We start from the raw sequence: 17,834 nt of genomic DNA on the forward strand, positions 1-17,834 counted from the left end.
AAGGCTGCCAAAACATGCAAAAGAAAATCCCACTCCACCCTATCATAAGCCTTAGCCATATCCAGTTTCAAAATAACATTACCACTCATCGCCTTCTTATTGAGCGATTGCACCATCTCTAGCATAAGGCTGATATTATCAAAGATACTCCTAGCTGGAATAAACGCACGTTGCTCAGAGGAGATCAAAGAGGACAATAAAAGTGCAAGCCTCGCCACCAAGACCTTAGTACAAATTTTGTAAAAAACAGAACATAAGCTGATAGGCCGAAACTTGTCAAATCCTGTCGGCTGAGCCATTTTAGGAATAAGTACTACAAAAGAAGCAGTATAGAATCTGGAAAGAGGAACCCCCCCGAAAAAATTCTGTTACCGCCTCCACCACCTCCGAACTAACAATATCCCAACACTCACGGTAAAAACCCGACCCAAAGCCAACAGGCCCCGGGCTACTCTCGATGGGTATACTGAATACTACTTGTTTCACCACCTCTTCTATGGGCGCCGAACAAAGTCTCAAATTATCATCATTCGAGGTCACATTAGACATATAATAACCCAGATCTGGAAGCACTACACAAGTAGACTTCCCCAAGAACTCCCTGAAATAGTGCACAACCCCATCATGAACTTCTTGATGGGACTTTAACGTTAAGCCATTGGGAAGCCGCATCTCTATGATCTTCGATTGCCTCCGTTTATTAAGGATGGCATGAAAGTAACGTGAGTTTTGATCTCTATGTCGCCACTAACTGACTTTAGCACACTGAGCTAACCACACTTCTTCACAATTATTCCAGGTATCCAACTCCATTTTTAAAGCCAACAGATCAAGTTCCACCTCTTCATCATAACTGAACTGTAATTGACTCTCCAACCGCTCAATACGATCCTCCAACTCCTTAATATGCCCACTTGTCCATCCAAAAACTGGTTTGTTCCATCCTTTCAGAGTTACTTTCAATTTTTTTAGTTTTATCACAAGCTTCAGAAGACCACTACGGACCTCAAGTTGATCCCAAGCCTCTCGGACGCATCTAGGAAAGTCCACATGATCCACGCACATCTGTTGAAAATGGAAAGGAGACGGCACATACTCTGCAACATTTTTCACTAGAGAAATGACCATAGGAGCATGATATGATGAGATGCGAGGCAAATATCTCAAGAAAGAATCCGGAAATGCTTGAACAAAATTCTGAGCGGCCAAAGAATGATCCAAATGAGCCCAACTACGAGAACGCCCGGCATGCCCATTACACCAAGAGAAACTCTTACCCAAATATTTTAACTCCAACAATCCGCAAGAGTGAATCCAAGAATTAAACTCCTCCATAGCCACCAAAGGACGTGGATGACCACCTCGTTGTTCCTCATCAGAGACAATAACGTTAAAATCCATTTTTATTAACCATGGCCCAATTTTTTGCTCTCCTTTGCGAGATCTCTCCACAACTCCCGCCGTTGATCATACGTACATTTAGCATAAACAAATGAAGCTTTACATTTCATCATACCATCAGACACGAGAATAGTAATATGTTGAGTTCCGCAACTAACCATACTAACATTGACATCACTCATCCAAAAAATCCACAATTTACCGTCCCAAGCACAATTCAATAACCCATAATCAAAACCCAACACCCTTTTAACATCATCCAATAATGCGTCCCGTAGAAAGGGGTCCACTATCGCAACAACTTTCGGTTTATACATACTCAAAATATTTTTCAACCGGCTCTTAGAAGATCTTACACCTCTAATGTTCCAATACAATATTGGACTTATCATAAATTCAATTTAGAGGAACAGGTAATCACCCGTTTGCTGCTGCGAACTTTCATGCCAATATCCTCACCCTTTTTCTTTCCATGATCCTACGTATCAGAATCAGAACAAACATCTTTACTAGGCAAACCTTTATCGACCATTATATCTATATTAGAGAAACTGGCCAACGGATTAGCCATAACACTGCCATCCTCAATCAACCCACTCTCTGTGCCCTGCCCAACTAACGTTCCACCTTGTAATACTTCAGAATGATTCACCACTATAGATAACAAATCCTCCTGCGCCACTTCCACAAGACTCAAGCGCATATTACTATCCAAGACCTGCATATTCAACTCCTCAGGAACAGAATAAACCACTTCATTAACAAGCGACACCACCTCTGTAAGGATAATTGGAACCGTCTTCGAATTATTCAGCACATTAACTTCCACTTCATTTTGAGCCACTATCACCTCGCCAGGGCTCTACACTACCGCCACCTCAGAAACCACTGGAGCCATCTCCTCCAGAACAGCGGACACCCCTTCTGTAAAGCCTTGTGGCTCCACCTCCTTTGCCTTCTCCCTAGAAACCATTCCATGCGATTCCACGAACTGAAAAATAGCCACTTCCTCCTCTTCCCTATCAATAGGTTGAACTTCACTAACCAGTACCAAAGCATCTGAAACCTTACTTTCCATGCCTAAATCTGCCACTTCTTGTGACTCTAGGTTCGAACCCGATGGATCCGAAGAGTTTAGCTGTTTTGGCACTTCTCTATATTCCCTACGAACAAGTTTCTTCTCTTTCTCCTTCCCTATCTTCCCTTTTTTGCATGTCTTCAAGTTATGCCCCTGTAATTTACAATTGGTGCAAAATGCAGGTAACGTTTCGTACACCACCTCCTGCCTACGACTCGTAGGACAAGATGGAGCCCCAATCTAGAATGATGAGAGCGGAGACTTTGCAGCTTCTAGCTCTAAACACACCCTCGCCCCGTCAGTTCTAGTTGCACGCCGCATAGAATTATCACACAGTATATACTTCCCAATTGGTACCGTGAGACATTTCAGGATTGATGGATGGTAAAAATTTGGAGCCAAACCTAGAAGGAAAATCCAGACTGGAACAACCACCACTCCGTCGATGTTGCAAACTTCCCTCCAAAAAGTCTTATTGAAATCCTCCTCCAACGTCAATTGGACGTACACGTTACGCGGCTTTCTCATAGATGAAACAATGACAACTCCAGACAGACCCCATTTTTTTTTTTTTGATAAATAATCTGATCCATTTAAGGGTGGTCACTGTCTAAGAAACTTCAGGACCAATGAAAACCTAAAAGGTTCAGCTGACTACAAGATTTCCTCCATCAAAAACAAGAAATAAACTTCTCCCTCTATTGTTTTTAGAGCCCTTGATGGCAGAAGCACATCCAAGATCGGTTGAGGGGCTGCAGAGAGGAGCTCTGCAAATGATCGAGGGGTGGCCACCGGCATAGAGCTACCAGTGCCCCCCGCGGCAGCCAGGCAATTCACACGTAAAAAACCCTAACAGACAAAAAATCGCCTAAGGATATTCTCGGTATCTTCAAACATAGGCTTAGTCGAAGACGACTACGTGTGTTAATACGATACTATATAGTCTAACAGTATATGATAGTATATATGATAGTGTATATATATATATACCATACTAGTATTAATATAGTATTTATAATATATACTCATAAAATATATTATAGTATATAATATATATATATATATCTATCATGATGTACCACTGTTCGAATTGGATAGGAACATTTGAACGTTTTCTCCAGTGGTGAGTCATGTTCGAGCGATCGCTAGGGGTTTTGGCAGCTGCTGAAATGGTGGCGGGAATTTCTCCCACCAATCCTTGAGCATCAGATTAAAGTGTGAACGGTATTTGTACAAGCAGTGTCACAAAAATTTTATCAGAGGAAAAAATTATGCGTTGAGAAAATTTTCACGTTCGAATGTAAATATGAGGGGTTCAAACGGTATAGATTTTAAAAGGTTGCATAGTTGATGAATTTTTTCACCGTAATAAACGTTGTTTTAATTGGAACAACATCGTTTGAATTCAAGAAACTTGTTATAACGACATTTTGTCGCCGTAATAAGTTCAAAAATACTAGATCTGGGTTAAATACCGTAGATCACTCATAGCATCGCACACTCCTCATTTGAGACTTCTTCTTCGTTTTGCAGAGATAGCTAGGGTATTTGAGTGGCTTTTTTCTTCAAAATTTAGAGAGAGAAGGTAATTACACTTGGGTTTAGAGACAGAGATAGAGTGAGTAAGATTGAGGGAGAGTAGGAGAAAGAAATACACATAAATTTTCCTAGGAGATGATCTTTGGTAAATATCTATGCATCTTTAACTTATGTTTATCATTGTAAATTTTAGATGTTTACTAATTTTATTGTATCCCCTACATGTGGTGTAGGTATTTTATTATTTATTGGATTGTTTGGAATTGTATTGAAAGTAAAACTTCTGATTTCTACTCATTATAATTTATATCTATATTTTTTCGTTTGTATTGTTCATGATTTGTGAGATTGGTTTGTGAATAATCATTGTATTTTGAAGAGTGTATTTGTCGATGTTGTTTTGCGTTCGAGTCTGGAAACTAGGTTGCATTGAATAGTATCTGTTACCATTCGAATGGTCATTCTGCATTCGAACGTACATTATATACGTTCGAACGTGATTTTCCATTACAAATTACACAAAGTACTCTAGTTAAATTACTAATTAAATTATAAAAATATATTTTAAATTATCACATAATAGAACATCACAATAATAAACATAATGAGAGTATAATTAATACTTAAAAACATGCACCCAAGTGAGTAAATATACTAATAAAAAAATACTTGGTTAGAAGTAGTTAACATAATGAGAGTAATTCTAATTAAAATACTTAACAAAATACTTAATATAAAATAGACATATACAAAATCTAATGATATATTCATATAGCACAATTAATTAGATTTAAGCAAATCATATAGCACAATTAAATTATATAGCAAAAAAATAACACCTGAATTATATAATTATCTACTACTTTATATATTCTTGTATTCTGAATTGTTATTGTGTATTATTCTCGTGTGTTGTATGTTGCATTAAAATAAAACTTAGAACCGTTCGAGAGTTATCAATCCTATTAAACGGTTGATTGATAACTCTTGAATTGTTCAGAGTGGACAGTTTGAGCTTGTAAGATCATTTTGGCAAACTATCCAACTGTATCTATTCGCGTCCAACATTATGATTTTGATTAAGTCATCCCTTGTTGTTCTCTAGATATGCAGTTTCGGTGTTGGTGCATTGACGTGTTACTTGTCGTTGATGTGCACACGACCAAATGAGCATATTTAGATAACTATGGGAAGATGCTGTTAAAATTTTGTTGAACGTGACAGAAAATAGTTGATAGGTTGGCGACTATGATCTTACAATCTTGATTGGAATAGAACCATCTTGTGAAATGAATAAATTGAAAATATGTTAGATACATGCTTGTTTGTTGATGTCCACGTGACTGTTTATAATAGGGTATTAGGCATGGATAAGAGTTGGATGCGAGTTAGAGATCGCTTGGGTGATGATTACAATGTATATGTTGAAAATTTTAAGAAAGTCTTAGACTTCGCATCCTATACAGTTGATAGTGGTGGGCGTATTAGATGCCTAAGGCGACAATACAAAATTTATATTCTCATAATACAGACTTTGTGAGAGAGAGCATCTGTTTGTCAAATGTATCAACCAGGGTTATACTGATTGGGTCTTACACGATGAACCATATTCAACGTCATTCAGTCTCCACATGAAGAAGAAAACATCGATGAAGATGTAAAATCAAATATTGTTAGTGATGAATACAATAAGGATATGGAGCAAATACTGGGTGACATTGGTGCATGAATGTTTATGGATGAAGGTGATACAGACACATCAAATTCAAATTATGCGGGTTATAACACTTTTGCACACTTGTTGAATGATTCACAACGTGAGTTATATCCAAGATGCAGAAGGCATAATAAATTGTCATTTACAGTTGGACTACTTCACATAAAATTTATGTGCCAATTATCGGTAAAGGCTATCAATATTTTACTCGAACTATTTAAAAAAATACTTCCATCAGATAATATTTTATCTCGCAACTTCTATGAAGCAAAACAGAAGAAGGAAGGACTCGGGTTTAATTACAATGTAATACATGCACGTAAGAATGATTGTGTCTTATTTTGGTGAGAGAATAAGCAATTGAACGAGTGTCCCATTCGCCATGAATCAAGATGGACATCTGAGAAGCAGACTATGTTGTAAAAGGTTGTACGCCATTTTCCATTGATTAGAATGGTTGTTTATGTCACGTGCAAAAACTGTAGACATGACATGACACTCATCATCCAAAGTCAGGAATGATGGTTTCTTGTCACATCCTACTGATTTTCAGGTTTTGAAGGAATTTGATTTGGAACACCCATGATTTGTTGAAGAATCTCGTAATGTGCGACTTGAGTTAGCAACAGATAGATTTAATCTGTTTGGGAACTTGACTACTAGTCATAGTACTTGGCCAGTTGTACTTATGCTATATAATCTGCCACCATGGAAGTGTATGAAGGATCCAATTTCAAATGAGTTTTCTCATTCCAAGTCCGAGATCTCTGAGAAATGATATAGACGTATATCTACAGCAATTGATTGTAAAATTGAAATATTTGTAAGAGAATGGGGTCCTAACATTTGATTCATTAATAAAAAAGTTGTTCAAGATGCATGTTGTCTTGTTATGGACAACAAATGATTTTTTCGCTTTTAGAATTTTGTCAGATTGGAGTACTAAGGGAAAATGAAATGTCCGACTTGTAACAAACATACCCAATCTTAATGACTTACGTATGAGAGGAAACTATACTTCATAGGTCATCGTTGATTTTTACCTGGTGATCATAGATGGTGTAGAAATTCTAGGATGTTTGATGACACTTTTGAATGAGGGCACCCTCCACCATATTTGTCTGGCCAAGATGTACTTACACAATTGGTAGATGTCGGTTGTAATGAATTTGGTAAAAAATAATGAAAGAGAAAACGAACTGCGAATGAGTTGAATTGGACAAAAAATAGTATATTTTTCGAACTCCCATACTGGTCGACATTAAAATTGCGGCATAATCTCGATATTATGCATATTGAGAAAAATATATATGAGTCCATGTTGGAAACTTTGATGTTACCCACGATTCAGAGGGATAAAAGTTTTATCCAAGAAATATATATGATGTTATCACCAAGAATGAGAGACAAGATGAAGAAAAAGATGATCCATCTACTCAAGAAGCATACCAAAAGAGTCCAACCGTCTTTAACTTGTTTGTGGATTTGAACCAATACGAGATGATTCTATTACATAGGAAATATATTGAGGCTGTAATTGTTGATGTGACAATTGAGAAAAATGTTGAGTCATCTGAAGTATGTATAGATGATGAGAGCGAATGGTCAACTGAAACTGATACATATGATTGACGGTTTTGTATTCACATTACATTTTAAGACAAATCTTTTTATGTAATGGATGTATCAGTGCTTTTGAAATTATATGGAAGTTTGCATCCCATCTCTACTTATTCATGCTTTTTCATCTGACTCACCACTAGTGATTAACTCTATAGAAGAATGTAAAATCTTATAAGCATTTTGTTATAGAAGAATGTAAAATCTTATAAGCATTTTGTTATAGAAGAATGTAAAATCTTATAGCCATTTTGTTTCAATTAAGGTAATTAATATATATTATATCTTTTCTAACTATCATTTACTTCATTTTTACAACGAATATTATATTTTTTTAAAGTCAACAGTACAACCTTGTCAATGTTAAGGCATTACTAAAGACGTGACGTTAGAAAAATATTGTAAAATAGGTAAGATTAAAGTTAACATTCATGACGAACAAAACGCTGGTGAAGGACAACCAACAGTTTGGCATGCATAGCAGGTGGGTACTCTTACACGAATTTATGCACCTTTATCTATTAGTTCATGGCAGAAAGTTTACCAAAATGTGAAAGAGCGTTGTTTGGTAATATTTAAAGAATTGATTTATAACATTATTTAATATGTATGCAAAATATAGAATATGCAAGTGATAATTTCTTTGTGTATATATTTTTTTAAGAATGACTTCGAACTAAATTTTGGTTGGAGAGAGGAGCGTAAGACTGTCGGTGAACTTATGTGTAATGCATTCTGCAAATATAACGCGATGTGTCATGAGTATTATAATAAGTTCGAGAACAAGGAAGAGTCATGCCAACATCCTTGTCAGGATGTCCAACCTTTCGATCGGAAAAATCTTTGTGACATGCTTCAGAATCCATTATATAAGGTAAATTAAATGAATTGTTTTACGTGTCCTATTTATAATTTTTGCTTCTTAATATTTATAACTTCTATGTAGAAGTGAAGTTCTATAAACAAAACAAATAGATCGAAGTTAAATATTCATTATCATGCAGGCTCAAGATTTTCCATCCCCTTTTTAAGAAATTGGTGATGCTATTTTATATTTTTTTTATTGTGTATAGTTTGTTATTTGCACCTATTGTAATGACTTTATATTTCAACAAATATCTCTTGTAGCAAAAGTTAGATACCAATTATGATCTAACAAAATTATACGCTGCATCCAATATTGCTCGTAATGGAGAGTGGACTCATCACGATGCCCATAAAAAATATTTAAGTATTATTATCTGTTTTAATTAAACATATTTGAATATTTGTGGCGATATCAATTCTTTCTCTTGTGTGTAGAAAATATGATTGCCCTACGTGCTGAATTTGTGTCAGATCAAAATTATTTAACAAGTGATGTATTCTTACACAAGTTCTAGGTCAACGTTCAGGATATTTTAGAGCCGAGTTTGGATCGCTAAAGCCTTCTAGCTATTCCTCATCATCTGGGTATGCCTCCACCACATCTTGAGCATTAGACTTGGAAGCGAATTCTAAGATCGAGGAGTTGAATACAAGGTAGCATGAGTTAGAGGCTCAATTGGCGAGACATGAAGACATGGAGATGAGCATGAAATAGCATGAACAACAAGAAGAGTTCAGGAAAAAGAGATGCAACTCCAAATGCAAATACTTATGCAACAGTTCAGGTTCCAAGCAACTGATTTATATTATATGTACAGATCTTGAGATATATTTCTATACAAAGAATGCTAGTACTACTGTTTTATTTATATAGTTCGCACTTATGAGACTACTTGTATGGATAATGAACAAATTGTAATATATTTTTTAAAATATTATGTATGTCTATTTAGTTTTTTTTATTATTAGGTAAAATTAAATCGTTACCATTGAAACAACCTAAAACCGTTCGAACAAAATCAGTAAAACCATTTGAACATTGATACAGAACATTCAAATGTAATCTTTATTAAATGTTTGAACAACATTGAGAACCGCTCGAATGATAACATCAAACATGAAATCAACGTTCGAAAGTCATCTCATAGCAAATCATTCGATTGTATCATAGTCCGATTGAACGTTTTACTCAATACATTCAAACATATTTTACTGTTCGGCCATCAAATTTTGTGTTCGAATGTTTTCCCATGCCAATTTGGTCGAACGGACTGGTATCATTCGACCACTCATAAAGGATGCATTTGAACATAATTGACGATCGAATGTAATGTTTATACTGTTCGAATGTGATTGTGGGACGAAATTCAATCGTACAAAAAAAATGTTTCGTTAGAATGCAATCAAAAGGTTTTGCTCAATTTCATTCCAAAATACCTTTTGGGACAGTGTTATTGAAACGACCTTGAGACAATTTTTTTGTGTCCCAAGAAGTATTTTGGGACGAAATCACAATTTTTGGGACAAATTTTCGTCCCAAAAAACCATTTCTGTTGTAGTGACCTGTTATGGGACCCATTCAACGTTAAGTAAATTGAATAACCAATATCTTCTAAAAACCATTAATATGAAACGTTTTCACAATAGCAGTACTGGGTGTGAAAAAAGTGCTTATAAATAATTTTTTTCTATTTATTATTTTTACGTGAATTATTGATGTTAGAAAATAGAATATAATAGAAAATGAGATGGAGAAGAGAGGAGGAGGGAGAGAGACTACATCTTAATTATTATCATCAAGTGTTATTCAATACATAATATATGTCCCTATTTATAAGTAAATAAGGCCAAAAAAGAATGAAAATATAATAAATCAACTATATATACTAATTGATATTAATTGATTTACATAATGAGAGGTTTGGAGGAGAAGATGCCTTGCTCGAATTGAAGGTATTTGAGAATCTTATGAGGTTGTTAGTCATTCTATTTGTGTGTGGCTTGGTTCCCTTTGTCATGTGGTAAAGAATCCTAAGTGGTTGTCTCATCGGGATGGTAAGATTTTAGAGGCCTTGTGGATTAAACCAATTGTGCCTAAAGCTCCTTCTTGCAAATTGGTTAAGTGGTTTAAGCCTCCGTCGGGATGGTATAAATTGAACACGGATGGTAGTAGTCTCGGAAATTCGGGATCTTGTGGCATTGGTAGGGTTATTCGTAGTGATTCAGGAGGTCTTGTCCAGGCTTATGCCTCTCCTATTAGGATCGGTTCCAACAATAAAGCGAAACTTTTGGCACTTCTCCATGGTTTGAATTTTTGCAAGGCTTTAAATATTTCTAACATCATAATAGAAATGGATTCGATGGTGGTGCTATCGTGGTGCTATCGTGGTGGTTGAGAGGGCGTTTTGGGAAGAAATTATTATTTTGACTCGTTCTCTTCATTGTCTGTTTCAACATGTTTTTACTGAAGGTAATATGGTGGCGGATTGGTTAGCTAATGTAGGAGCCTCAGGCCCTGACTTGGCTTTTTCTAATAACTGTGTTTTGCCACGGACTCTTCGGGGATTGCTCCATTTGGATATCTTAGGCCTTCCATCTTTAAGAGTTTAGTTTTTATTCTGGGTTTTGTGGTTATTGTTTATAGTCAATTTATAAGTTGGTCTTTGTTTTGCTTTTCTTTGTTGTGGGCCTGATGAGTTTTCAAATGGTCCTTTCTTGTCACCTCAATATTCCTCCGCCATAAGTGAAGGTTTTATTAATAAATTTGGGAGGGGTCACTATTGGACATGTGACTTCCTGCTCTTTTAAAAAAAAGTTAAAAAAAAAGAAAAAAATAAATAATGAGAGGTTTGGATTCAAAACCCATCTCAACTCATCTCATCTCATCATTACAACTTTCTCAAATTTTTACACAAAATGTAATAAACAATTTAACTTTTTTAAATCTCAAAACAACTTTTTCAAATTCTCACACCAAATATAATAAATAATTCAACTTTTATTCTACTATTCACAAATCATCTCAACCAATTTCAACTTATCTCTAAATCCAAACCTCTCTATTTTGGGCCACTTATTGTTTTCATTGTCCTCCAATGCCAAACCACGACTTTATGCGTATATGAAATATGTACGTGTCTACTCCGTGGGCAAAAAGTCAGCAAAAGTGCCAAACGGAAGAAAATGCGCAAGTTCTTAAGAGTTTAAATTTCTTGCGCAGTACCATAATTTTGGACAAAATTAAAGACTGATCTCTCGTCTCATCCGGCCAACATTTATCAAACAAGAAATAGGATATATCCTGTTAATTAGCTTCCAATAATTAATTAATGCAGCTGGCTAGCATGCATGCATGCATGAGTATCCGATCTTCCACGATTCCAGGCTCCAATAATTTATATACGCGTCATGTCTTATCTCCCAATCAAATTAATGTATACTATTCAATCTTCTTCCTTCAATAACATCGATATCAAGAATATTATGCCAGCTTTTGGCGGCTTTTCTAAGATCTTAGGTTTTGACTTTTATACATGATATAATCCCAGTTATGACTTCTTTATAAAGGGGTTATTTTTCACACATCTCTCTCTCTCTCTCTCTGTGTAGCATTGAAACGTTGAGATCTATCAGCTTTGGTGAGGTTTGTGGGAAAGATGGTGAGTCCCTTTAGGATGAAGTTGCCAAGTTTTGTAATGGTATTAATGAATATTGTGGTTGTGGGGATTAGCATGAGCAAAGCCTATGGAGCAATTAGCAATGATATAGGGAAAAAGATTGAAAGAATAAACAAGAGGGGTCCATACTTGGGTATTGTGGTGCCAAACTCCTACGAGATGAACCCTCTTCTCAACTCTTCCAGCTTTGTGGCCGATGGCGAGTTTCCCTTCTTGGATTTTTCAGGTAAATTAATAATATTTATATGTAATATGGATCATTTCAGTATGTGTTCGTACGTACGTCTTAACTATTACCTGCTGATGAAGTTTCTTATTAATTTCATGTTTCAAAGCACTTGATCATTTGTCAGTTATATGTATTATATATATGGGTGTCAATGGGGTCTGGATCTAATAAAATGGGGCTATATATGCTTGTTATCTTTTTAAGCACTGAGAAATTAACTTTTTTATATGTGTTCAATTGATGTTTGCAAGGGTACCGGTGGCCGGGAATCGTGGAAAATATGTTTGAAATTTCAGATAAATTTTTATCATTTTTTTGTGAAAGTAGCTTCTGACTTTTATGTGTTTTTGTTGAGGAAACCTAGGGAAGTAAAGACAAGAATTCTATTTAAAGAGATGATCGATGGATAAAAACTGATGAACAAGGAATGGAATTAAGGGAGTGTTTGGGCAATGAAATGAGTCAAAGAATATGTAAATAGTAATGAAATAGTTTGTGAATAGTAGTGAAATAGTTTGAGTTAAGATATTTTATTGAGTTTTGGAAAATGAGAGAGAAAAAATTGAATACAAAATTATAGAGTTAAAATATTGTTTGAATATAATTTTTAATGTTATTTTTGTTTTAAAATATGAAAAAGTTGTATGGTTTTTTGTGTTTTGTTTGGGAGTTTATGAAAGTTGTAATGAGTAGATGAAAATGTTGAAGATTTGAAATTTAAAAGTGTTTGTGTTTAGTGATATTTGGGAAAGAAATTATGAAGAATTTTGAGATGAGATGAGAAAATTTGTATTCCCAAACAAGCCCTAAGTCTCATGTGGTGGAATTGACATTTTCCCTAGTATAAAAAAAAAAAGAAAGAACAATTGGGGAAAAAATATGTCCCTTAATTTGGATTTAAATTGATTGACTCTTTATATATATGCATGATTTGTTCAAAGGAAGAAGGTTTCGATTTGGAGAGCTGGGAAATCAAAAGGTTATAGTTGCTATGACAGGATTGGGCATGGTATGTATATGTGAAGTACTCGAGCTTTTCATTTTGTAGTAATATTTTGGAAAATAATTTGAACAGTCTTATGGTGTGTAAGATCCGCATACTTAGGACACACCTGAAAAAAAATCTAATTTTTCATGGTAGGACTCACTTTTTTTCAAATCGACAATGCAAGACTTACATATTCTAAGATTATATTTAACATTACTCTAATATTTATGTTAACCATCTATCGAATAATTAATTGGCCCTACATGCATTTCTTCTTTGAGAAGCTTAATGCAGGAATAACCACACAATTACTGCTAAGTCTATTCAAAGTGAAAGGTATTGTGCATTATGGAATTGCTGGAAATGCAAACCCTGATCTCCAAATTGGGGATGTGACTATCCCCCAATATTGGGCTCATACAGGTCTCTGGAATTGGCAGGTACTTACTTGAATGAATAATATTACTACTTATGTTTCATTTTCTATCCATGTTGTTCTGTTGTGGTAATTAAGGAATTGGATAAGAAAATTATTTTCAATATTGATTTCACCATCTTCTTGTCAATTTGAACAAAGTATTAGTAGTAATGGAGAATCAACAAGCTTAAATGGTGTAAGGATCATAAGGCATATACAGTTTACATCGAGTAAATTTTGAATTAGAAAAGAAATCACTTTTTTTTTTCTTTTTTTTTTTGGGGGGGGGGGGAGGGACAAGAGTATCGAACTCCAGACCTCCATTTTGAAGGCTGGAGTTATACCAGCCAGTCTACATACATTTGGCTAGAAAGAAAATCACTTGCAAAGTACCTTTATTGTTTTCTTATATTAAGTACTTATACATGCAAATTACCACTATTACCTGAATGCTATATTTCTTACAATTTTGTTTCAAATATGTAAAACTTGAAATCCAAATAATTTTTTTTTAAACAATTAGTATCTTTGATAAAGCAACAGTGTCATGTTAATTAGTTATAAAGCATGGTTATATTAATATTATTATTCTTAAGTATTTAATTGGAAATTTTGAGAAATTATTTTTCAATTTATTTACATCCCAAATACTTTAACTTTTAGGCCACACAAAAGAAATCTTGTTGAAGCACTTGGTTTAAACACATAATTACTTAAGTCTCTAAAATAGGGGGTCATAATATTGTTCTAGATACCAATTATCTCCTCCCTAATTAGTAGCTCTCATGTGTTATCTTGAATTGAACACCAATTAGTAACTTGAAACATGGTTCAAGAAACTTTATTTGGCTGCTAAAGTTGGGGCATGAATTCTAGAGGATTTAAGTCCATTATCTAATTGCACTTAATTTGCTTTTAACTTCAAATAAACCTTAATAATTACATGCCTTCCATATTAATTGCAAAATGCAAGAAACACTCATAATTTACTTATTCCATCTGTGCATTGTAATGTAAGTGTTGAAGAAGACTGATTGGCAGTTCAATCCATCTTCTGACTGTTGGCTGAGAACAGTTACACCAGCATTAATTACCCACTTGTTGGTCCATGTAACATGCCAAAAATAATTTTCTTTGGTGAAGGCTACAATTATATATATATATATATATTTGTATAAACATGAGGAAGTTATAACATTATTATTCTGAATTGTGATTGAGTACAAGGTATGGGTCTCTATTTGAGAAATGATATTTACAGTCGTAGAGTGCACAAGTGTCATCCAATTCTTTTAAAAAAGAGTGAGTAAATACGAGATGCACATGCAAAAAAAAAAAATTTAATTTTTTAATAGTAAACTCTACTCTTTTTGAAAAAGATTGCGCGACACTTGTGCACTCCATCATTGTATTTAACATTACTTTTTTTTAAAGAACAAAATCTCCATCTAAATTCAATCCAAAGCAAAAGATGCTAAATGCAAGGGGTGGGCGCTCCACCTCTCTCAATGCAACATATTCTAGCTTCTAATTTTTATGGTTACAATTTATGCCTTGAGAGAAAATTAAATTGACAACTCATCTTCTGTTTTGTATTCTTTCTTTTCTTTTTTTTTTTCCTCTTGAAATGTAATCAGAGGAATGGAGATGGGCCTAATGATGAGTTAGCCTTGGAACCTAGTGGAGATTACACAAGAAATATTGGTTACCTCAAATTTTCTGATTACAACAATGCAACTGAAAATGGGAAACCTATGGAGAATTTTCTGAACAATGTTTGGTATCAACCAGAAGAGATCTTCCCCATTTATGGAACTCCAGAAGTTAGGCAGCATGCCTTCTGGGTTCCCGTGGACAAGGATTACTTCATAGTTGCAAAGAAACTCGAGGTAAGAGAGCATTAGCATATATACAATCTGACCCACATCCCCTGACCCCCCGCCTGCCTAACCCACCCCACCACACGCACACACACTTTTACTCGAATTGTCTACAATTCAAGCAAAGAATTTCATAAGATCTTTATTCCTCATTCTAATATCATAGCTAACTAGTGTTTCATGCAAAAGTTGATAGATTACAACAATAAATTCTGGATTCATATTCTATAACCAGGGCTTGAAGTTGGGGAGTTGTGTCAACACAACTTGTCTGCCAAGAACACCAATGGTTGTGAGGGTCAAAAGGGGAGTTAGTGCTAATGTTTTTGTGGACAATGGTGCCTACAGATCTTTCTTGAATACCAAATTTAATGTAACTGCAATTGATATGGAGAGTGCTGCAATTGCTTTGGTTTGTATTCAACAGAAGACACCTTTTATTGCAATCAGGGCTCTGTCTGACTTGGCTGGTGGGGGGTCTGATTTGTCTAATGAAGCCGGCATCTTCTCTTCATTGGCTGCTCAAAATGCAGTTCATGCTGTAGTTGAATTCGTCACCTTGTTGTTTTCATAGTTTTTCTTTTTTACTTCTTTTTCGTGAGAATGTCACATTCAAAACCTTCATTCGTGTTCCATTAATAATTGACTACAACAAAGAATTGTAGTCAACTTCGAATATAATAAACATTGATTTCATCCAAACTATATTGATATATATCCAACCCCCCTCGCCCGCCCGGTAACTTCTTGAGTGTTAGTGGAAAAAAAATCTTATCCGAAGTTAAGAATTTGAAATGAGAAAAAATCAGCCCATAAAGTAAGCTGGCCTGGTTTGGATAGTAAAATATCTCATTCCAACACATCTCATATCATCTCAATATCCAAGCACCACAAATACAAACAATTTTCAATTTCAAATTTTTGACTTTTTCATCTAATTATTACCTAATCATTACAACTTTCCCAAACTTCCAAACAAAATACAAAAAATAATTTAACTTTTTCAAATTCTAAAATAAAATAATATTCTAAAAATCTTTTTACTCAACTTTTTCTCTTTTCTTTTCTAAAACTCCATAAAATATATTAACTCAAACAAATTCATTATTATTCACAAATTATTTTACTATTATTTACATATTATTTCATCTCATCTTATCTTATTATCCAAACAAGGCCTAATATTATTCTGTCGTTGCCCCCAAGGATTGTCATCCCCAAGGGAAAAAGATGGCAATCTTGTCTATTTCAAAATGAATTAAGTCCTTGGACGTTGCCTTTGCGTCAACTGAGGCCTTCGAGGCTTGCTCCATATAAGTAGACAGCTGGTCCATATTCCACCAAAATTTTAGATTCTTGGATGGTTGATAGATCGTAGCATCAATCTCAATCTCACTAATACTAGTTAGGCTCTTCCTGAGAAGCTTAGCCGTGTGTTTTAATGCGTCAACAGTATAGTCATGACGAGCCTGAACAATTAATATACTTGTCCTCTATCAAGGAACCATCTAGGTTCATGTCTCTTGGGAGTCCGAGGTACTTGCAATAACTTCTACCATTTCGGTTGGGGAATGGTAGTGGAAACTATTACAATGAGATTTTAAGAAATCTTAGCAAGTAATCACACAATATACAATAGTTAGCACAAGCATACAAGAGGTATATCATGAAATGCGTGTATGGACATGTACTTGACAAATGGCTTGACTATTTTCGAAAGACTTATAACAGAGACTTTAACTGTTCAAAAAAACTTCTTTACTTTCTTATTCACGTGATGTTAATTAGAACTTGCCTTATCAGAACATATCACAAGATTTACATCGAGTGATCCTTATCATATCATGAGATTTTTATCAAGTGGTCCATAACATATGAACTCTTATCCTTATTCAGAGGGTGGACACAACACGGTTCCCCTTTGCACCTCGTGGTCCTACTAGTTACCGCACTATTAACGGTCGGTGCACCGTGATGTATACGTCATAAATAAAGATTCATATTAACTTGGCCTTACTTCGTCGGGTTACATGCCTTATGCACCCACTAGCGTTAGGCGCTTCCTCGCTTCGGCATTCTTTAAAAAGAATCCATTCGAGACTCGTCGACTGTACTTTGTCGACCCAGAGATTATTACTCTATTCTTAAGCACTCTAGAGTGAATATAGGAGTTCCACTAGGACATTCTCCCGCCCTAGCACTTAGGGACGTGATAAAACTTTTAAACTTTTTTCTTTGAAAACACTTTTCTCCAAATGCATGTGACATGAGACTTAAGACATGAGTACTTACACTTGACATATGACATATGACATATGAAATGCCGTGCATGAAATAACCAATCGTAACATGTTCAATTCATGGCATGATAATATAAATCATATGAGATATCAAAACACATACATGGAATCATGAAAAAG

General features: G+C 35.0%; 2 protein-coding genes across 2 annotated transcripts; one reads left to right on the forward strand and one right to left on the reverse strand.

Moving 5' to 3' along the window:
• Positions 1-747: 747 nt before the first annotated feature.
• On the reverse strand, positions 748-1,401 carry LOC118349699. Its single transcript, XM_035695238.1, has one exon. The coding sequence runs from the start codon at positions 1,399-1,401 to the stop codon at positions 748-750; it is 654 nt and encodes a 217-aa protein (XP_035551131.1).
• A 10,388-nt stretch (positions 1,402-11,789) lies between these two features.
• On the forward strand, positions 11,790-16,116 carry LOC109020890 (bark storage protein A-like). The gene is made up of 5 exons (XM_035694499.1): positions 11,790-12,125; positions 13,070-13,137; positions 13,401-13,556; positions 15,172-15,423; positions 15,650-16,116. The coding sequence occupies exons 1-5, from the start codon at positions 11,879-11,881 to the stop codon at positions 15,986-15,988; spliced, it is 1,062 nt and encodes a 353-aa protein (XP_035550392.1). The 5' UTR covers positions 11,790-11,878; the 3' UTR covers positions 15,989-16,116.
• Positions 16,117-17,834: the final 1,718 nt, after the last annotated feature.

The sequence above is a fragment of the Juglans regia genome, chromosome 10, assembly GCF_001411555.2.
Source record: "Juglans regia cultivar Chandler chromosome 10, Walnut 2.0, whole genome shotgun sequence".
In the NCBI taxonomy this organism is placed as follows: domain Eukaryota; kingdom Viridiplantae; phylum Streptophyta; class Magnoliopsida; order Fagales; family Juglandaceae; genus Juglans; species Juglans regia.